General features: G+C 42.3%; 2 protein-coding genes and 4 non-coding genes across 13 annotated transcripts in view; 5 read left to right on the plus strand and 1 right to left on the minus strand.

Annotated features, from left to right (window-relative positions):
* The first annotated feature begins 15,792 nt into the window (after window positions 1-15,792).
* On the plus strand, window positions 15,793-22,091 carry EIF4A2 (eukaryotic translation initiation factor 4A2). Of its 3 annotated transcripts, none has more exons than XR_009262074.1 (12): window positions 15,793-15,934; window positions 16,737-16,782; window positions 16,869-17,001; window positions 17,282-17,421; window positions 18,220-18,388; window positions 18,499-18,608; window positions 18,809-18,952; window positions 19,253-19,390; window positions 19,637-19,726; window positions 19,948-20,027; window positions 20,465-20,571; window positions 21,282-21,421. XR_009262074.1 is itself a non-coding variant. In XM_058730794.1 (11 exons), the coding sequence occupies exons 1-11, from the start codon at window positions 15,906-15,908 to the stop codon at window positions 21,424-21,426; spliced, it is 1,224 nt and encodes a 407-aa protein (XP_058586777.1). In that variant the 5' UTR covers window positions 15,794-15,905; the 3' UTR covers window positions 21,427-22,091. The 3 variants fall into 3 exon arrangements, 1 of the variants encoding a protein (XP_058586777.1); XR_009262073.1 differs by having other exon boundaries at window positions 20,465-20,575; window positions 21,282-21,420; XM_058730794.1 differs by lacking the exon at window positions 20,465-20,571 and having other exon boundaries at window positions 15,794-15,934; window positions 21,282-22,091.
* LOC131513338 (small nucleolar RNA SNORD2) lies at window positions 17,112-17,180 on the plus strand. Its single transcript, XR_009262554.1, has one exon. It is a non-coding gene; the product is annotated as a small nucleolar RNA SNORD2 (small nucleolar RNA).
* On the plus strand, window positions 19,002-19,177 carry LOC131513333 (small nucleolar RNA SNORA81). Its single transcript, XR_009262549.1, has one exon. It is a non-coding gene; the product is annotated as a small nucleolar RNA SNORA81 (small nucleolar RNA).
* Window positions 19,443-19,574, plus strand: LOC131513305 (small nucleolar RNA SNORA63). The gene has a single exon (XR_009262524.1). It is a non-coding gene; the product is annotated as a small nucleolar RNA SNORA63 (small nucleolar RNA).
* On the plus strand, window positions 19,753-19,892 carry LOC131513315 (small nucleolar RNA SNORA4). The gene has a single exon (XR_009262532.1). It is a non-coding gene; the product is annotated as a small nucleolar RNA SNORA4 (small nucleolar RNA).
* The window catches only part of RFC4 (replication factor C subunit 4), a 32,906-nt gene continuing 32,479 nt past the window's right edge, over window positions 21,829-22,255 (minus strand). For all 6 annotated transcript variants that reach the window (XM_058730792.1, XM_058730791.1, XM_058730788.1 and 3 more), the window contains one exon: window positions 21,829-22,237. In XM_058730792.1, coding sequence (XP_058586775.1) covers window positions 22,142-22,237 — 96 coding nt within the window. In that variant the 3' untranslated portion in view covers window positions 21,829-22,141. The remainder of the gene's footprint in view (window positions 22,238-22,255) is intronic.

Here is a 22,255-nt window from a genome sequence, read left to right on the forward strand (position 1 = left end):
AATCAGAGTCAGAGGAGGCTGACGGCTGTTGGGAGAAAGGCGGGAAACAGGAATGTACTTGACTTTGAAAGTCGCAGGTCCCAGGGCTCCCATTCAGGTTCCTGAGGACCCTCCAGATAGATCACCATGTAGAATATGGATGGCCTGAGCCTAGGGCTGGTCTTGGGAGGTGGGAGGTCAACCACATGTGCAAAGGAAGGACCTGGGAAGCCACTGTCCTCTGATCTGTACCCCCAGGATGCTGTGAAGGGCCTTTTCATAAAGAGAGGGCCAGGTTCGCTCCTCAGCCTCTGGTTGGTCTCATAAATGGTAGAGAGTAAATACTGCAAATTTATGAGCATCTGGAGACATTGTTGCCATTTTTCTTTAGGCCCCTGTCCCTGAGACCCTGGCCAAATGCTTTTGACCATATGTGGTTCTTCCTCGCTCATTCACATTCAAGGAGATATCGTTCTTGTAGGAAACTCTGGATTTCCTAGTCACTCTAAGGTTTAATTAATGGGCCCATGGGATTTTCTGGTCCTTGGGCTTCTTTTTCCTACTTTACTTCCTAGAAGTTTCTGGTGATTTCAGCCTGATGTGCAACTTGGTCCGTTTTTATTCCTGAGTTTTCTCTGCAGCCACAGGGATCTAATCCAGGGCTGGCAGAGAGCTGGCACTTATTGGGCCCTGTTGCATTTCAGCAGAGTCTGGAGGTGCTCTGGTGCAGAAATGGGCTTGCTCCTCTCTGTTCTGGAGGTTTCTGCCTTTTCAAAGGATTTTCAACTTGTGTTCATGTTTTAGTCTCGCATCCCATGTCCAAAGGAAGCTTCCAATTTCTGAGTCTTTTGGTTGTTCTATGATATAAATGAGTTGTCCATTGGCTTTCCCCACGCCCCATTGAGGACCAAGCTTTCTCTCATCTGCTAATTTTGTCATCATTTCCCCTTTCGCTTTCCAATTTAAGAAGCCTTGTGGGCTGTTGTCTCCACTCCAATTTCCTTGAGGGTTTAATTGTTTTTAGCCAGACTTTTTACCATTATTTTCATTAGCTCTTATCATCTTCCTTGAACCCAAAAGCAAGACTTTAATATATGGAGACAAAAAGTTCTTAAAGGGGCGTATGGGTGTCTCAGTCGGTTAAGCATCCACCTTCAGCTCAGGTCATGGTCTCATGGTTTGAGCCCTGCATTGGGCTCTCTGCTGACAGCTCAGAGCCTGCAGCCTGCTTCTGATTCTGTGTCTCCCTCTCTCTCTCTGCCCCTCCCCTTGGCCTCTCTCTCTCTCAAAAATTAACATTAAAATATTTTTTTTTTAAAGTTCCTCTTAAAGGAGGAGGTCAGGATGGAACAAATGTGGGGCTGTTAATGCCCCTGGGGGCCTAAAGAATCTACCTAGATCCACAAACTGAATTATTCAGAGTTCCCTGGAAAGCTTTGAAACCTCACTTCATGCTTGTTAGCCTAAGGGATTGTCCATGGGAATTCTTATCTCTCTCCACTCAATCAAAGCATTCAGATGCGAGCATTTTGAGATAAATCATTTAATCTCTGTACAATCCAACCCCCCTCCACAGTTTTACCTCTAGGAACCAGGGTCCCTGCAAAGAAGGAAGGTCTCTCAAGTTGGAAAAAGAGGCACCCCAAAAGAAAATTTAGTAATTATGCCTCAATCTGTACCCCTCTGAGAGTCTGTCCCTCAGGGACTCCCAATGTCCCACAAGCATCCTTCTGTCTTATCAGACAGCCTTTGATCTGATTAATCTAAACTCTTACAGAAAGGCACTCCCTGGCTCTACTTAAAAAGAATTTTTTTTAATGTTCATTTATTTTTTAGAGAGATAGACAGAGTGGGAGTGGGTGTAGGGTGAGAGAGAGAGACACAGAATCTGAAGCAGGCTCCAGTCTTTGAGCTGTCAGCACAGAGCCCCATGCAGGGCTTGAACTCACAAACCCCGAAGTCATGACCTGAGCTGATGTCTGCCGCTCAACCGACTGAGCCACCCAGGCACTCTCTACAGAGGATCACTTCCTCTGGATTGTCAGGGAGTTCTGTCTGGAGCGTCTCCTTTGCCTTCTGGAGGCAGTTTGCCGGCTGAGTTTACCGCAGCCCCATCTCCAAGTGCCCAGGTTTTAGGGTGTGTTTAGATGTACGCTTATTAGAATCAACATTTAATTTTACTTGCACAGCCAGCATAAGACAGCTAGACACAGGGATCTGAGGTTTCCTAATCAACTAACACAAGAGACGTCAGGTTATGTAGAAAGATCGGTCATATTAAATCAAGGCTATCAAAATTCAATGCCAATTTAAGTGAATACATTCCATTTTCTACCGCAAACATATCCTGTAGATTAAAGAAACACGGCAAAGTTGTATTTGCTTTGCGATAGTAGGGAGATGAAATGATGAATGAATGAAGGAAACACATGTGAATAGCAGTGGACATCTCAGGAAAATTTTTAGTATTTTTTATTGACCACAAGAGATAGAGCCTTGTAAATTACAATTAAGTAAGTCCTTTTCTCCTCCTATCTGATCCCCTATTCCTGAGATTACCAGATGGTACATACACTTTAATTTTTTTTTTTCACGTTTATTTTATTTTCGAGAAAGTACATGTGTGAGCAGGGGAGGGGCAGAGAGAGAGGGAGAGAATCCCAAGTAGGCCCCATGCTGTCTGCACACAGTCTGATGCAGGGCTCGAACCCACAAACTATGAGATCATGACCTGAGCCAAAATTAAGATCTGGATGCTTAATGGACTGAGCCACCCAGTCGCCTCTATACATATTCTTGATCCCTAGTTTCTTAATTTACTGTGGAGGATAATAAGCCTAGTACTTTGAAAATTTCAAGTACTTGACATAATAGGTTGTGTTCATAATAGGTTGCTTGCCTCAAAGCTTATTTTTTTAAAGTTCTTTTATTTATTTAAGTAATCTCTACACCCTATGTGGGGCTCGAACTCACAGCCCTGAGATCAAGAGTTGCACACTCTTCCGACTGAGCCAGCCAGGAGCCCTGCCCCAAAGTTCATTAAATGACATTAGAACCCCTATAATTTATTTTTATTGAGATCGAGTGTAAGCGTAAAATTTTAAAGTTACTTTTCAAAAGAATTTTAAAGGAAAATAAAAATAAAAGCCTCCAGCAAGGGGACGCTACCCCCTGACTCTTCTCTCCTCAGGGAAGACTAGAAGACCTTCCTAAGGGGTCCCTGGCTGGCTCAGTTGGTGGAGCACGAGGCTCTTGATCTCAGGGTTGTGAGTTTAAGCCCCATGTTGGGTGTAGAGATTACCTAAAGGAAAAAGGAAACCTTCTTAAACAGAAACAGTCTCAGAGAGCACCAGTAAGTTATGTTTCGCCTCAGCCTTTCAACGGGGGTCAGGAAGATAGCAGAATGGCAGTTCTAGGAGGTTTTGGTTTTGTTTTGCTTTTTTTTTTTTTTTTTTTTTTTTTTTTGCCCAAGTTCTATTGATAAAATAGAAAATAGTTTTCACCAAAAACAACTGACAATTAATGTTTATCGGGCTAATCACAGACTTCAGCAGGCTTCTCATTCAGAATTCAGCACTGGAAACCAAGATCTAATTGGCCTCTGCCATAGTCTGGCTGGATTTCGGGAGGCCCCCAGTCTGTTCCAGTGTATCCCCAAGGAGTCAGAATTTTCAGATGGAGTATATTGACATACAGTATTTATTTTGACAGCTATGTCATTACTTTGATCAGCATTAGAAAAATACAACAAATTAAACCTATGATTCACTCAAGTGGAGTAAATACAAGTCAACCTGTAAAAATATCAGGTAAATAATGGTGCTCAGATCGTGCTCAAGCATGGCAACAGTCATGAAGCCTGAAGAATTGAATGGCCGGATTTGTACCAAGGCAACAAGGTCTGTAAACTCCTGCCTCACTTCTATGTCTACTGCACCACGGATTCCGATGTAAAGACTGGATCTAAGGACCACCACCAGCAGCCCGTGCTTCAGATCCAGCCTGCACTTTGGGCAGATTCCCCTTACAGAATTCACAAATAACATTGGCAGAAGTGACAATACCAAAGCAACTAATGGGGCAGCGAACAAGAGGAAATGTTCTGCTGCCCTGAGCTTTGTTTCTTAATGCAGTAGGGTTAGGAAAAACTTCACCTTTTAAATGTCCTTTATTGTTTTTAAGGTATGGCCTGGACTGGAGCGCCTGGGTGGCTCAGTTGGTTAAGCAGCCGACTCGATTTCAGCTCAGGTCATGGTCTCACGGTTGGTGAGTTCAAGCCTGGGTCGGTCTCTGCACTGACAGCACAGAGCCTCCTTGGGATTATCTCTCTCTCCTTCTCTCTCTGCCCCCCCCCTTCCAAACAAATAAATAAACTTAAAAAAAAAAAGTATTATCTGTACCATTAAAAAAGTAAGATTAAGAAATTGCAAGTAGAATTACAATTTGTTTCACACTCCAGACAGTTTTAAAAAGCTCCTTGTTGGGGCCCCTGGGTACTCAGCTGGTTAAGCGTCTGACTTTGGCTCAAGTCATGATCTCATGGTTCATGAGTTTGATCTCCGCTTGGGGCTCTGGAGACTGCTTTGGATTCTGTCTCCCTCTCTCTCTGCCCTTCCCTGCTCTCTCTCTCTCTCTCTCTCTCTCTGTCTCTCAAAAATAAACAAACATTAAAAAAAAAAACGTTTATGTAAATTATCACCACTCCAGGGGATAGAAATTGGCATAGAAGCTGGAGGGAACATGAGGATGTGTCCTTTTTGAATGTGGATAGTTCTCCATACAAGGAGTAATAGACTCTCTAAAAGAAATTAAACAGAATATCAACATTGCAAATCACTGTAGATAAATAGTGTAGAATAGATACTGTTCCTCCGTCTGTGAGTACTACTATTCATTCTTCTAGTTATTCACTCATTCATTCAAAAAATAGTTGAGTGCTTACTATATGTGTAAGGAATTACTGCCAGCAATGAAAAATTCTTCTCCTAATCAGTTCCTTTGACCTACAAATCAAAGAAGCAAAAAAGTCCTTTTGCCATTTTTGGACCAAAATTCACAACTTCTTAGAAGCTCTTCTGGATCACCTCTATTCTATTCTAATGATTTGTTTACTGTCTCCCCTCAATATTTATTGTAAACACTAGTCAACATGTTGATTGGTCATTGTTATAGGCAAAATAATGCCCGCCCCCCCCGCCCCGCCCCGCAAAGATGTCCACATCCTAATGCCCCAAACCAGAGTGATGTGGCCAGAGGCCAAGGAATGTGGGCAGCCTCTAGAGGCTGGAAAAGACAAGAAACAGATTCTTCCCTAGAGTGTCAAGGAGGAGCACAGCTCTGCTGACCTCTTGATTTTAACCTTGTAAGATACATTGCAGTTTTCTGAGCTCTAGAATTAAAAGCTGATGCTTTTTGTTGTGTTTTGTTTTAAGCCATTAAGTTTGCATAATGAGTGACAACAGCAATAGAAACTAATGTAAGCCTCAAAGCATTGGGCTTCATGTTGTGGGAGATGCAAAGATGAAACCCTCCTCTCAAGATGCTTATTTATAGTTTAGAACAGATGAGATGCCTAAGCTAAACTACTAAGCTAGAACATGATGACTATCGTAAAAGAGGTACCACAGAATGGCTATGGGAGTCCAAGGAAGGAAATCGCTTCTTTTTTAGGGTATTTTGGAAGGGCGTGGTGGAAGGAAAGGCTTTTGGGCTGACCCTAAGAGGATGAGTAAATTTTAAGAGATAAAAGGAAAGGGAGCACCTGGGTGGCTCAGTCAGTTAACATCCGACCTTGGCGCAGGTCAGGATCTCGTGGTTTGTGGGTTTGAGCCCCGCGGCAGGCTCCGTGCTGACAGCTCAGAGCCTGGATCCTGCTTCAGATTCTGTATCTCCCTCTCTCCCTGTCCCTCCCCCACTCATGCTCTGTCTCTCTTTCTCTTAAAAATAAAGAAACATTAAAAAAAGAGAGAGAGATAAAAAGGATGGAGAAAGTGGCATAACTCTTACAAATTAAATCACATAATAAATTGTTTAAATCTATTATTAGTCCTTTGATAAAGGAAACACTGCTGTGTTAAAAAACAAAATCAAAAAAAAAAAACAAAAAAACAAACAAACAAACAAAAAAAACAAAACAAAATCATGCCCTAACGCATCTTTTTTTAAAAAGCTGCTTATTGATTCTTGACAGTGAGCATGTGTGAGAGGGGAGGGACAGAGGGTCTGAAACAGGCTGTGGACTCCGTGCTGATGGCAGACAGCCTGACGTGAGGCTCAGACCCACGAACTGCACGATCATGAGCTGGAATGAAGTTGGACGCTTAACCGACTGAACCACCCAGGCGCCCCATAGGTTACACCAGATGTGGTCGGATCTTTGAACCTGACTTCCATCGGTCTTCTAGGGCTGCCATGACAGGATACCGCAGATGGAATGGCTTCAACAACAGAAATTTATTTTCTCACGGTTCAGGAGGCTGGACGCACAAGATCAAAGTGTCCCCAGGTTCGGTTTTTCTCCTGATACCTCTCGCCTGGCCTTGCAGACAGATACCCTCTCACTGTGTGTGCACATGGCCTTTCCTGTGCGCATGCACACCCTTGGTGTCTTCCGCTTCTTAAAAAGCCACCTACAAAGCCACCCGTTCTTTACCAGTTCTTTTGGATTAGAACCCCCACCTTTATGACCTCACTTAAACCTGATCACCTTTTAAAGGCCCTATCTCCTAATCTAGTCACACCAGGGGTTTGGACTCCTTTCTATGAACTTAGGGGAACACAGTTCAGTCCGTATCATACAGAATTATTGTTTTAAAAATTATAGATGTGAGATACACCAATGGTACAAAAAATATAAACCAAACAACAGTATGTCAAGTAGAAAATAAAAAATTTTCTTCTCTCTCATTGCCTCTAGAGGAAATCAGTTTCCTCCTGGAAAAGTCTGATTGAAATAATTATAGCTAAGACACCGGAGAACTTGCTTCCTCTCTCTTTCTCTGCCCAAATGTACTTAAGAAAGGCCATGTGAAGACACAGTGAGGAGGCTGCCCTCTGCCACCCAAGGAGAGAACTCTCACTAGACACAGACCTTGCTGGCACCTTGATCTTGGACTTCTAGACTCTAGAACGGTGAGAAATAAATTTGTTGTCTAAGCCATCAGGCTATGGTGCTTGGTTATGGCAGCCCAAACAGACTAAGATAGCATCGTTCTCTGCATAAAACTATGTGTATATCTATCCATTTTTTAACACAAATAGGATCTTGCTAAACGTAATGTTCTTCAACAAACTTTTTCCGTTTACAACATATATTGACAATCTTTCCATACCGGTACAGGTCTAGTGACCTCATTGTTGTTATTTTCCACTGTCGTTTTATTATTCCAGTATCCAACCTGGAATACCATGATACCTTTAGTGATTATTCTCTTTATTTTTTAGTTTTAATTTTGTTTTGAGGTAATGGTAGATTCACACGTAGTTGCAAGAAATAACACATGTACTCTTTCCTCAGTTTCCTCCGATGGTAAGTAACATCTTGGAAAACTACACAACATTATTACAACCAGGATATTGACAGTGATACAGACAAGGCATGAACACTTCTGTCACCACAAGGATCTCTCTTGTGGCTCTCTCATCGCCACACCCACTTCTCTCCTGCCCCTTCCTTAACCCTGGCAACTACTAACTTGCTCTCCCTTTCTATAATTTTGTCTTTTCGAGAATGTGATATACATGGAATCATACAGTAGGTAACCTTTTACGTTGGGTTTTTTTACTCCGTCTAATAGTCTAGAGATTCATCCAGGTTGTGTGTGTATCAATGAATAGTTCTTCCTTTCTACTACTAAGTAGTATTCCATGGCTAGATGTAGTATAGCTTAACTGTTTACCAATTAAAAGATACCTGAATTGTTTCCAGCTTTTGACTATTGTAAATAAAGTTGCTACGATCATTCATGTACAAGTCTTTGTGTGAACATAAGTCTTCATTTCTCTCTGGTAAATGTCTAGGAGTAACATTTGCTGTGTCATATGATAGTTGCTTCTTTAGTTTTGTAGGAAACTGCCAAATTGTTTTCCAGAGTAGCTGTAGCATTTTACGTTCCCACCAGCAATGTATGAGAGACACGGTTTCTCTGCATCCTTGTCAGATGTTGTCACTGTTTTTATTTTAGCCAATTCTATTAGATGTATAGCGATAAGTCATTGTGGTTTCTATTCGCATTTTTGAAATGGCTAATAATGTTTAACATCTTTGCATGTGCTTATTTGCCATCTATACATCCCCTTCCATGTAATGGCTTTTCGTGTCTATTTCTCATGTTTCAATAGGATTGTTTGATTTTTTTGCTATTGAGTTTTTGAGGTTTTTTAAAATGTTTATTTATTTGGGGGGGGAGGTAGGGAGGAACAGAGAGAGAGAGAGAGGGAGACACAGAATCCGAAGCAGGCTCCAGGCTCTGAGCTGTCAGCACAGAGCCCTATGCGGGACTCGAACCCACGAACCGCAAGATCATGACCTGAATGGAAGTCAGACACTTAACTGACTGAGTCACCTAGGCGCCCTGAGTTTTTGAGTTTTACTATATCTAGACACTAGTACAGTAGGCCCTTGAACAATGCAGGAGTTAGGGGCACTGATCCCCCATGCAGTCAAAAATCCATACATAACTTTTGACTCCCCCCCCCCCCAAAACTTAATTACTAGTGTTGACCAGAAGCCTTACCAATATGGACATAGTCAGTTAACTGGGTGGCTCAGTGGGAAGAACATGTGACTTCTGATCTCAGGGTCATGAGTTTGACCCCCACATTAGGTGTAGAGTTCACTAAAAAAGAAACAAATTTTTAAAAATAGTCAACACATATTTTGTATGTTATATATATAATATACTGTGCTCTTATAGAGTAGGCTAGAAAAAATGTTATTAAGAAAGTCAAATGGTAGCAAAAATGAACTACTGGGACCTCATCAAAATAAAAGGCTTCTGCGCAGCGAAGGAAACAATCAGCAAAGCTAAAAGGCAACCGACAGAATGGGAGAAGATATTTGCAAATGACATATCAGGTAAAGGGTTAGTATCCAAAATCTACAAAGAACTCATCAAACTCTGTGCCTGAAAAACAAATAATCCAGTGAAGAAATGGGCAAAAGACAAGAATAGACACTTCTCCAAAGAAGACATCCAGATGGCCAGCCAACACATGAAAAAATGCTCAACATCACTCATCATCAGGGAAATACAAATCAAAACCACAATGAAATACCACCTCACACCTGTCAGAATGGCTAACATTAACAACTCAGGCAACAACAGATGTTGGCAAGGATGTGGAGAAAGAGGATCTCTTTTGCATGGCTGGTGGCAGTGCAAGCTGGTGCAGCCACTCTGGAAAACAGTATGGAGTTTCCTCAAAAAATTAAAAATAGAACTACCCTACGACCCAGCAATTGCACTACTAGGCATTTATCCACAGGATACAGCTGTGCTGTTTCGAAGGGACACATGCACCCCCATGTTTATAGCAGCACTCCCAACAGTAGCCAAAGTATGGAAGGAGCCCAAATGTCCATCGATGGATGAATGGATAAAGAAGATGTGGTATATATATATACAATGGAGTATTACTCGGCAATCAAAATGAATGAAATCTTGCCATTTGCAACTACGTGGATGGAACTGGAGGGTATTATGCTAAGTGAAATTAATCAGGGAAAGACAAAAATCATATGACTTCACTCATGTGAAGACTTTAAGAGACGAAACAGATGGACCTAAGGGAAGGGAAACAAAAATAATATAAAAACAGGGAGGGGGACAAAACAGAAGAGACTCAAAAATATGGAGAACAAACTGAGGGTTACTGGCGGGGCTGGGGGAGGGGGAGGGGCTAAATGGGGAAGGGGCACTAAGGAATCTACTCCTGAACGTATTGTTGCACTATATGCCAACTAATTTGGATGTACATTTTAAAACCTAAAAAATAAAATTAAAAAAAAAAGAAAGTCAAAATACATTGTATAGAGTGGTACTGCATTTATTGAAAAATATCTGTGTGTAAGTGGATCCAGACAGTTCAAACACGTGTTGCTCAAGGGTCAACCGTACTTTGTCAGATATGTGGTTTCCAAATATTTTCTCCCATGCTGTAGCTTGTCTTTTCATCCCTTTAACAGAGTATTTCAGGGAGCAAAGGGTTTTTTTTCCTTGCATGAGGTCGAGACTGAGCTGCCCGTCTACCGGGCACCGGGGACCAGTAGCTGGGGGGTCGGGCTTCCACCTGGGCCAGGGACGGTCCTTCCTGAACACCTGCCTCCCTGCAGCCCCATCCCGAGTCTGGCTTTGAGTGGGAGCACACGGAGCATGAAATGGAAGAGGTGGGCAGGATGATGGGGCAGAAGACGAAGGAAGAAAAGGAGAGAAGGAAGAAAAAAAGGAGGTGGAGGGGAGAATGTCACCCGAGGAGACCCAGGAACAGATTCTGAAGTTGCCAGAGAAGCTTTGGGTCCCCCCAGGAAGAGAAGCACCAGCTTTTTCTGCAGCTCAAGAAAAAGGAATTTTCCCACGAGGGAGAAACAGGGAGGCCCGGGGAGCAGAGCACCCTGACCACTGCATCAGCTCTGTGTAGGAGCAGAGCTGGACGGTCAGGCCAGAGCTCACCTCCTCAGCCTGGGAAGACACAGCCAGCCGGGCGCCCTCAGGGCAGACGACCGCCAAACAGGTGTTGGGACCCCAAGTACTTACCAGCCAGAGCCGCATGGGCTCAGCGGCTGCTTTTGTAGGGACCCCAGAGCCACGGGCAATTCCGCAGCCCGGGCAGTGCCTATGGGAGTGCTCGTCCCGCACCCGACTCAAGGCCCACGCAGCCCACCCACAGTGCTGGCGAGCAGCTCAGAGCACGTGAGCAGCATGTCCCGCGGGGCGAGGCCGGTCTTGATCCGGCCACCGCCTGATGCCACGCACAGCCGCTTTCAGACCACCCAGACATGGGAGGCAAGAGCAAAAACCCAGGGAACTCACATGTCCGTCTCAAGGTTTCCAGCCAGCCTGCCCTCTTGTCCACCTCTCAGCCTTCTTGTGTCTGCTATATCCACAACGTCCGGGGGTTTTAGTTGTGCTTTGCGGGAGAAATAGGGAAAAGTGTGTCTACTGCATCTTCTTAGAAGAGAAAAGTGGACCTCATTGGTTTTCAATGGCTAAGTAATGTGCATGGCCTACAACTCATTAACCAGTCTCCTTTTGATAGACATTTAGACCGTTCCTAGGTTTTTTGCTATTAAAATAATGACGAAAGGAATAGATGTTCTCCTTCTTTGCGGCGGGGGGCGGGGGAGAACGGGAAATGGGGAGAGGGCAGGGCAGATTCTGGGTTCTTGTGCTATTATACGCAGAGGCTAAAATTCCCAACGGGAATTGTTGGGTCAAGGGACATGTGCATTTTAATTCACCATATTGTCAAAATATCCTCGAAAAATGTTTCACTAAACTCCCACCAACAGAAGAGTATGTGTTTTTCTATTGAGTATTGTCAAATTTTCTAATCTTTGATCACCTGATTGAGAAATGTTCTCTTAAGCTGTTTTTGTGTACTTATTTTCCTTTCTTGGTAGGACTCAAAGTGAGAAGGGTGCCTTTTTCATTTTCTTGTTGTCTGCAAGGACCTGGCCCCAGGCTACATACCATAATAGTTATCTGTTAATAGTTTTAGCACTTCCAATAAAGGATTAGAGCTGGTCATACAGAATTCTGGCCAAGTCTCATGACTTCAAATAACACACAAAACTTCAACAGGCTTTACAAGCAGGTGTTTTTCAAAATGTCTGTAGATGAACCTGAATCAGAATCACTTGGGGGTAATGGGAACTCTAACACCACACATCTCCTGTTATGATGGACTCAAGAGGATGCTTTGCCACCTAGATGTAATATTCTTGCCAAAAAATGGTGACACTGAATCTAGTAAGGAGGGAACAATCAGACACATTCAAAATGTGAGACATTCTAAAACAAAGAAACAAAACCAAACAGGTCTGGAATCTTCAAAAACTGAATGTGCTAGAAGACAGGAAACACAGCCACACTAGATTAATGAGGTCACAAGAAATGCAAGCCAATCCACATACACATATACTATATATATATATACTATATATATATATGTATATATATATAGAATATATATTAGAATTTCTTTTTTTAGGTTCATTTATTTTGAAAGGGAGGCAGTGCGCATTCACGTGTGTGCATGTGCAGGCGTGCAAGAGCGGGGGAGGGGCAGAGAGAGAGAGAGAGAGAGAGAAAGAGAGAGAATATCCAGGCTCCATGCTGTCAGCACAGAGCCTGACTTGGGGCTTGAACTCACGAACCGCGAGATCATAACCTGAGCTGAAATTAAGCGTCAGGTGCTTAACCGACTGAGTCACCCAGGCACCCCTGTGGTAGAATTTCTGATGAGAAAATCCCTTCTCCAAAGGGGGGTACTGTTCTAGATGAAAACAGACTAAAGAGACTGGGTCACTAAATATAATGGTTAACCCTTGATCGATTTCTAGATTTTATTTTTAAGGCTATAAAGTACATTATGGGGACATTTGAGAAATGATGAATATTGATAGCTTTGTAGGTGTTATAGTAATAGCAAACTTGGGGGATACAATATTTCTGTAGTTTTATAGAAGAAGAATATATTTTTAGGATGTAGTGCTGAAGTATTAGGAGTCAAGTGTCACTACTATGCCTAAAACTTCAGAAAGTTCAGAAAAAACTCAAAAGACAACAAATATAGTAAACGGTTAACAGTTGGTAAGTGCGAGAAACATTTGGTGTTCATTACTGTAATCTTGCAACTCTTTAGTTTTCAAGATTTTCAAAATAAAAAGCTGGCCCTACCTCAGATCAGATCTGAATCTTGGTGGGAGGGCAGCACCCATTTGTATCTGCATTTCAAGTAGATCTTCCCATTGATTTTTATGTATACTGCAGTTTTAGATGTACTGATTTGAAGTACAATAATGTGTTTTTATTTTAGTCTTTATGAAGGTAGAGCTAAAAACAACAACAACAACAAACAAAAAAACCCAACCCTCCATATCTTGGTTACACAATAGAATTTAAGGATGTTGGGTTAACAGATTTAAACCCAGTCTTTTTCCACATTCCCTTCTGTGGTCCTCTTAATTTTCTCCATCTCCTTCAACTCTCTTAATCTTTACTTATCTTTATGCACAGTGTTTTCAAAGTTATTGTGAAGATTGTGTCAGTGAGTGCTGCCCTCTAAATTGCTGCAGTGGACACCGCCTATATTCAGGTAGAATCTAGCCTCTTATTTCCTCCAGCAACTGAATAATAAAGAGGTAAGTAGCACCACTGTCCCTATCCAGCTCAAGGCAATTCTTCTTAAACACTTAAATGACCGATGTAGGGACAGCACGTATTATGTGGTGTGTTTACCAAATAATAAATGACATTCACAAGTAATAAACTGGTGAAAGATCCAAAGCATGTGCCTTAACAAACTTACGCATATCAATAGCTTGTCAGGACACTGCTTTAAATGCGTAACTATCACCTAAGATCAACAGATGGACTTGAAATAATGTGGGAACCTCAAAAGAATACCTGGTACTTTCTGTAAGGAGCCATCACCATCAACATAAAGCCTACTGTTTTGAAGGTTCTGTTGTTGTACTGACAAATTCGTACTAACTCCTGGATTTCCTCTGGTCAACAGTGGCTTACAATTGCTAGCTGGATTTAGAATGGTCAGTTGAGGCTACTGAAGAGTATACATGGCCTCACATGATCCGGGGTAGCAAAGAAGCAGGTGCAGTTGACTTTGAGAAGGCTATCTAATTTTAGATCTCAGGTAAGTAGAAAGTTTATCATAACCATAAAAGAATATGCTCTCTGTTGGTATACAAACTTTGTTAATATGTATATTTTGGATCTTTAACTCACTTATTACTTAGTGGTATTTGGTAACCACATGCAAATGTTCCGTAAGCACAGCATTTATTAGAAATACATTGTAACGCTGCAGGCACTGTGGCTTTGGCTTTTGACTGTGGATTTTTACTGGATTTTTGATTGGGATGCTTCCCCCCCCCCCCTTTTTTTTTTACCTTGAAACCTCTTTAGCACTTGTGATCTAAACCAGAATCTAACCTTTATTTATTTTTTTTTTTAAAAGAGATTCTGGAAATCCTCCACAGCATGTAACAGTAGCGCTAAATCTAAAGTAAACACTCAACAATTAGGTGTTAACTGTTGATTGATTTCACCCTGTGATTCATTGGTTTCACCCTAAGGACTCAAGTGAGACTAAATGGTTGGTCATTTTTCTGATTTAGTATTTCCTTGGGTTTCTTATATCCCCGGAGAGTTTTAGTAGGTTTTAGATGAGACAGTAAGGACCTTTGACCCATTCTCAGAAAATGTCTGGCATTACCTCAAATCTGAATTTGATCATTATTACAGGGGGATGGGTAAGGAGCAGCAGCCCTAAACTGGGGCCCAAGTCTACTTTGTCATCTTGGTATTAGCTTTAGTCACAGTTTCTGGCATGCCAGTAATTTTCAAATAAATTTTTTGGAAAAAAATATATTCAGAATTAACTATCATATACAGATAATTAAGAGTCAGTTTTTCTCGTTAGCTGACTTTAGGTGATTGTCTGAATTAATGAGGAAATGTTTCCCTTGACAATATCTTGCAGTGTGGGTAGCATTTTAAAGTTAAATGACTAAATACATTGATTTTTTTTTTTTTTTCAACAGGCCTGGGTTAGGGCCACCGTTGCAAATCTCTGGGGCTTAAAGAATCAAGCAGTTTATTTAAGCAGCAAGGGTTGTACTGCTCTCACTTTCCATTAATTCAACATGCATTAGGTATTAAACAACTAGAGTTCAAAGCCTTTTGAAAAAACAAAAACAAAAAGACCAACATAGACTAGAATCAAAAATCTATCTAGTCCCCAAGGGGCACGGAGCTGTAGCTGCCGGAAGCGTCCATTTACATTCCTGCATCACAGGAAAATTACTCGTTCCTTAGCTGTTAAGCATTTGCAAAAGTTCAGTGATTTTATCGGGCATTCCTCACACGTTAAAATTACTGTTATTTTAAAAAGAGAACGAGAGAAGACCAGAGGCAACATGAGAACAGAGTTGCCTACTCCAGAGACATTTGTAAACGACACTATACAGTTTTTTCCCGCTTGGCACAATGTACTCCGGTGCACCGGGTTTTCTGGGACGAGCTGGGTGGCCGACATCTTCCCTCGCAGTAAGTTTCACACTTTTAAGATCTGAATAGATGTTCAGCGTTCAGCTAGCGGCCAGAAGGCTCTTCACGGTCGAGTTGAACAGCGGCGGGAGGCGGCGGAAGAACCCGAACCCCTCCTCCCCACCCCCCAGGTGCAGAGCGGGACCGTGCCCCAGTCGCGGGCCCCGAGCGCCGGCGGCGGACGGCGAGCTCGGCCCCACTGGCCCGCGGGGAAACGCCGGCTGCCCAGCACGCAACCGCCCCAGGCTTCCGCCTCCCGGTCCCGCTCGGCTCCCCCGGCCGTCTCTGCTTCAGGGACGCGGAAACCCCGTAGGAGCGGGGCGGGCCGGGAGCTTGGTTTGGCCACCCCTTGCTGCAATATTCTTCCGCCGCAAGGCAAAGAGTCCCAACCTTCCCCCAAGGTCCTGGGATTTCCAGCGGCCCTGTAAGATCCAGAAATCACTAAATTTGGATTTTCCCACCCACTTGCTTACGATATTTTCTGAGGTAAGGACCCCAGGATCACAATTTGGTGGATGACCGAAGAGCGACAAGAAAATTCCTCCGCAGAAAACGGGTTCCGGCCACGAGCCTATAAAAAACGGGTGGCGCGGTACCGCTGTCTTTCCAGTCGGGCGCTGAGTGTTTTTTCGGATCATGTCTGGTGGCTCCGCGGATTATAACAGGTATGGCGCTTTCTCGGTGGTGGTAGTTTGTGGTGAAGGTCATATGACGCGAGGGGACAGTGTAATGGACGGCGTGGGGCAGGGAGCTCTGGGTTCATGGGCGTTTCCTTGGGGTGCAGTAACCCCCTGCCCTTCGAGAAGCTTCCATGATGGGTAGGGCCTGGGTTGTGGGGTGACTAGGGTACAAAAACGGAGTGGTGTTGGAGGGTGTCTTCTCTCCTCCCGAAGACGCTTTGAAACCGCGGCCGGTTTCCCTGTCACGGGGCCACGTTTAAAGGGGTGGCGCAGTCCGCAGTCGGTACACTGTAACGGGCCCGAAAGCTTTATTGGCGGCGGATGGCGCGAGTTGTAGTGCTCGACTTTGGGTGGGGTGGGGGGAAGGGTGACAGCGGCGCCCGCTCGCCACCACCACAAGGCGGCTGGGACCGCGCCGGCAACGGGGTCCCTGCGAACCGTTGGCACAGCTCTTGCCAGGCCTCGGCCCGCGTCAATCACCCCGGCTTGCGCAGTGTAAGGGGCGGAGCTCAGCGCGTGGAGCTCTCGCGAGACGGTCTGCCGCCGAGACGGCAGCGCCCGGCGGTCGGGTCTGGGGGGGAAGGGCCGCCGTCCGTGGGGCCTTTCCGGGCGTCCCCTATTCTCGGCTTTCGGACAGGCGCGCACGGGCCCTCTTGTGCTTTAGAGAGTGTACACGTGCAGGGGAGGGTAGCCCGAGGAGGCCGCCTAGAATAGGGCTGTCCCTTGGTGTGCCCCTGAGAAGACGTGGGAAAGGGAAGTTCTCTAACTGCAGTATTCTCGTCGGCAGAGAACATGGAGGCCCAGAGGGAATGGACCCCGATGGTGTCATCGAGGTAAGGAATGTGTGTGGATTTTGAAACGGTGGAAAGGTGAGCCGGTTCATCCCACTTACTCGGTCTTTTTTATATGTAACTTACAGAGCAACTGGAATGAGATTGTTGATAACTTTGACGATATGAATTTAAAGGAGTCTCTTCTTCGGGGCATCTATGCTTACGGTTTTGAGAAGCCTTCAGCTATTCAGCAGAGAGCTATTATTCCTTGTATTAAAGGTAAAAGAACTAGTTAGCACTTGATAGGAATGAATTAACTGTTCTACATAGACCTGGACCATAAAAGGGAAAATAACTTCTGGGGGACTAGCACCTGTTTGTATTCCTTAAAGTGAAATGATGGCAATCATCTTTCGGGACTGACCTGAAATGAAGAGAATGCTCATTGCTGATCACTTGATGATTTGGGCATAATTAATGTTCCAAACGGAATACATGGTGTGAACTAGAAGTGGCGGTTTGATGTGGGATCGGTAAATATGTATCCTACTTTTTTTAGGGTATGATGTGATTGCTCAAGCTCAGTCAGGTACTGGCAAGACAGCCACATTTGCTATTTCCATCCTGCAACAGTTGGAGATTGAGTTCAAGGAGACCCAAGCACTAGTATTGGCCCCCACCAGAGAACTGGCTCAACAGGTATTGATAGTGTAGTTCAAAAAAAACTGCTTGCGTGTTGCATAGGTTTCAGGTTTCACAACTGTGAAGAATTTAAAACTTAGTGTAAATCGGTCCTATTAGAGCCCTCCTTTTAATTGTCCATGCATGCAGGGAGTTGTTGAAAGTTCAACATAGGAACTGGGTGTGCAGGTATGGTTTGCAAGGTTGTGTAAGAGGTTTGAGAAACCAAAGTTTTCTTTCTAGGGTGGACTAGGTCTGTTCCCATTTTGAAGTTTGAATGCAGTTGTGCAACATGAAAACTGCAGTGACATGTTCTTTGACTGTCTCAGTAGTTTGTGATGCATCTGTTGCATGCTATGTTTTCAAAGCTCACTGCTATATTGGCTTTGAAGTAAAACCTTGCTAATAAAACTAGGCTTTATTAAGGTCAAAATGACAAATTCCAGTAGTTGGGGAAAACTTAAGTATCCACATGTTGTCCTAGATGTAATTGCAGAGATCATTCCACTGTTCCACTATTGACCGCTTCCTACACAATGAAAAGCAATGTAGGAAATGATTGAACTCAGATCTTTTAATTAACATAGCTGGTATCTGGGGCAACAAGATTCCAAGTTTGACAAGGCATAAGGAAGACACCTTAAGGGAATTTTATCAGGAAGCTGTTAGATCAGTCTGCATTTTAAGCTTGGAAGTAGTTAAGTGCTGTGCATGCATAGAAGCTATTTGCAGACCAGATATTTGCCATTGTGCTTTGGAATTTTTAGTCCCAGCCTATAATTCTGCTGCATAATAACTAAGGGTATTGGCTTTTAGATCCAAAAGGTAATTCTGGCCCTTGGAGACTATATGGGAGCAACTTGTCATGCCTGCATTGGTGGAACCAATGTTCGGAATGAAATGCAAAAACTGCAGGCTGAAGCACCACACATTGTTGTTGGTACACCAGGAAGAGTGTTTGATATGTTAAACAGAAGATACCTTTGTAAGTATTGTTGATTGAATATAATTTGTTTTTGCTATTACAAATTAAAATTTGCAATCCTATTCTTACCAATCTAGAGCTGATAGTATGTATGGCTTTGTCTTTGTCAGCTCCAAAATGGATCAAAATGTTTGTTTTGGATGAGGCAGATGAAATGTTGAGCCGAGGGTTTAAGGATCAAATCTATGAGATTTTCCAAAAATTAAATACGAGTATTCAGGTGAGCTTTAATTTTACTCCCTCTCCTATAGTAGTTGGGACTTTGGTTAATGCAGGTTGCAGTACAATTGAAATGTTGGTCTTTTCCCTTAAAGCAATTGGTGCAGAACTGTAACACAGTTTCATTGTGAGGCTGGTCTGTTTTTTGAGTATTGTGAAAGTTTGTTATTTGTGCAGTAACATAAGCATGGTCTTTTTAAGGTTGTGTTGCTTTCTGCCACAATGCCAACTGATGTGTTGGAAGTGACCAAAAAATTCATGAGAGATCCAATTCGAATTCTGGTGAAAAAGGAAGAATTGACCCTTGAAGGAATCAAACAGTTTTATATTAATGTTGAAAGAGAGGTAATGTATCTAATTACTAGACATTAAGATGTAGCTTTTTTCTTTTTTAACCTTCTTGTATAAGCACTGTGCTAAAATTACAGAACCTAAGATTGTCTTAGTTTCTGTAGTAATGCTAGCAGAGTACACACAAGAAGAAAAATAACTGCACTAGATTGTAAAGACTGGGGTGGACCTCTTTCTTAATGTCCAGTGTCCTTTGTCTTAAGATTTGGTGCTATATGTATTAGGCCTAACAATGAATTTCTCATGGGAGTTGGAAACTAGATTTTAATAACTGTTAACTTTGAAATATTGTAGGAATGGAAGTTGGATACACTTTGTGACTTGTACGAGACCCTGACGATTACTCAGGCTGTTATTTTTCTTAATACAAGGCGCAAGGTGGACTGGCTCACTGAGAAAATGCATGCCAGGGACTTCACAGTTTCTGCTCTGGTAAGAGGTGTTGTAACCTAGTAGTGATAATTACAGTGTTGTATTTTCATTAAAGCAGGATTTAGACTACAATATAGCTGTTAAGTGCTGTGTTGTCGTTCCCCCTGCTCAAAATAAAGTTGTTTCTTAACTATACCTGTCTGCTATACTCCTGTAGCAGCCAGGGACGCTTGGTCTCATACATGTCAATAAAGTTAAATATTGGTTTGACTGGTGATTCTTGAATTAAGGTTTGTTAATTTGCAGCATGGTGACATGGACCAGAAGGAAAGAGATGTTATCATGAGGGAATTTCGATCAGGGTCAAGCCGCGTTCTGATCACTACTGACTTGTTGGTAAGTCTCTTACTGTTGTGTTTAATCTACCAAAAGTTTGTTTTGGGGGGAAGGTTTTTTAATAACCTTTACCAACTTGGGCTCTTTGGGAGAATAAAGAAAAGACCACACTCCACAGTGGGCTATACCACTTAACATAGTTCACTACTATTTTGTGGCCTACATTACATAGCTGTGTGGGGTTTTTTCTTTGAGTTGAACATTATATTACTGTATTTCAGGCTCGTGGGATTGATGTGCAACAAGTGTCATTGGTTATAAACTATGATCTACCTACCAATCGTGAAAACTATATTCACAGGTGAGTAGGTGGCATCTTGACTGCATTGGGAAAAGGAATTCATGTATGGCTTTTCTACTGACTGATTTATTTGAAAGGTAACTTCAAATCAGGGAAGTAAAAAGACTTAGTAACTTGGTAAGGTGTAACTAAAATTGTACTTGGGAAGATTGGTCATCTTAACAGTGGGAAAACAGTTGTAAATGTTGCCCAAATTGTGGACTTAATACATACAAATCTGGTTGTTTAGATCTGTTGGTGTTAGCTTATTTTTGAGTTTTTAGTGAAGTTTCTGTGTCCATGTGCTTTCTCGATGATTCCTCTGTAGTTGGGATTTTCTTGGTGTTGTCTGGTAGCAATTTGAGCAGTCCCTGGTTTAGTTATAGTGGCTTTATCCCTAAGTAAATTGAACTGTACTTTGTTATATGATGTAAAAAAAGACTTTTTAAAAAATACAGGAGTCGATAGCAGCAGTTGATGACGAGATGGCGCTCAGAAACGGCGTTGACGTAATTTAGGACGTGGAATCATAAGCGAAACAGCACACTGTTTGAATAAAGAGCGAGTCGGTATTTATATTTGTTTTTCTTTTGTCATGATTATTTGATATTTTTAAGTTGCTCCAGCCAAGGCATTTTGTATGTTAGTCTAGTAGGTGGTTTGTGTTGTCTGGTTTCTATCAGGAAGGTAGAAAGCTGTTTTGGAGGTAAACACGTTTTGAGTAATTTGAGTTACAACGTGTGAAACTGAGCAAAAAAGCAGTGATAAGTTTGGGTTACCATACCAAATGCTTGTTTTCCCACTGGAAAAAGTTGTGAGTTTTAGGCAGTAGTTAACCTTGCAGCATTTGTATTTACAGTTTACAGTTCCAGAGGTGCGTCGAAATGGATTACATAACTGTTCTTTTTGTTTTATCCCTGGTGTTTACATCTGTCCCAGGCTGACATCTGCTCTTGGCTGGCCCACTTTGGTATGGGCTTTAATTTCACTACCCCAAACACAATACTGTCATCTGCTTTAAAAGTAGTGCTCAAGACACCTGATAAAATCTCATTTTGCAGCCAGACAAGCCTTGAATCCTTTTGGCACTAACTGCAAAGGAAGATTTTTTTCTCTAGATATTGATTAGCAGCTAGTGCTCCAATTAGAAGCACGAACTGTAACCTTGTTAAGTAAACAGCAGCTGATGGTTAACAAGTGGATCATCATGTTCAGTAGTTCATTTGAATTTGAGAAGAAACATTCTAATTGCTGATTTTTTTTTTTCTTACACAGAATTGGCAGAGGGGGTCGATTTGGGAGGAAAGGTGTGGCTATAAACTTTGTTACTGAAGAAGACAAGAGGATTCTTCGTGACATTGAGACTTTCTACAATACTACAGTGGAGGAAATGCCAATGAATGTGGCTGACCTTATTTAATTCCTGGGATGAGATAGTTTTGAATGCAGTGCTCGCTGTTGCTGAATAGGCGATCACAACGTGCATTGTGCTTCTTTCTTTGGGAATATTTGAATCTTGTCTCAATGCTCATAACGGATCAGAAATACAGATTTTGATAGCAAAGCGACTTTAGTCGTGAGCTCTTGTGAGGAGAAAGGCATTGGCTTTATCCTCTTTAGAGTTAGACTGTTGGGGTTGGGTATAAAAGATGGGGTCTGTAAAATCTTTCTTTCTTAGAAATTTATTTCCTAGTTCTGTAGAAATGGTTGTATTAGATGTTCTCTATCATTTAATAATATACTTGTGGACTAAAAGATATAAGTGCTGTATAAAATCAGCCAATTATGTTAAACTAGCATATCTGCCTTTATTGTGTTTGTCATTAGCCTGAATAGAAAGGCCTTTAAAATTGATTTTTTTTTTTTTTTTTTTTTTTTTAGAAAGCATTTGAATGCATTTTGTTTGGTATTGTATTTATTCAATAAAGTATTTAATTAGTGCTAAGTGTGAACTGGACCCTGTTGCTAAGCCCCAGCAAGCAATCATATCCTAGGTAGGGTTAAACCCCCCAGTAATTAAAATTGCCATATTGCACATGTCTTAATGAAGTTTGAATGTTAAATAAATTGTATATTCACTTTAAAGGTGTTTTGGTTATTTTATTTGTGTAAGTTTTAAACATCTTACGAACATTTCAGCAATTCTGAGTTAACTGCTGCATCACAGTAGCACAGAGGCTGATCAGTTGTAGATGTTCATCAGCACCATCTGCTAAGCACTTGTCTACTTCCTACAAGAAAGTTAAAAG

Source organism: Neofelis nebulosa, chromosome 5, assembly GCF_028018385.1.
Source record: "Neofelis nebulosa isolate mNeoNeb1 chromosome 5, mNeoNeb1.pri, whole genome shotgun sequence".
In the NCBI taxonomy this organism is placed as follows: domain Eukaryota; kingdom Metazoa; phylum Chordata; class Mammalia; order Carnivora; family Felidae; genus Neofelis; species Neofelis nebulosa.

What these genes read in the sequence shown, in the direction of transcription:
- EIF4A2 (XM_058730794.1), top strand. Translation starts at nt 15,906, where the DNA reads ATGTCTGGTGGCTCCGCGGATTATAACAG. An exon ending in ACCCCGATGGTGTCATCGAG is followed by an intron (nt 16,783 to 16,868) that starts GTAAGGAATGTG and finishes TGTAACTTACAG; the next exon opens with AGCAACTGGAATGAGATTGT. An exon ending in ACTTCACAGTTTCTGCTCTG is followed by an intron (nt 19,391 to 19,636) that starts GTAAGAGGTGTT and finishes GTTAATTTGCAG; the next exon opens with CATGGTGACATGGACCAGAA.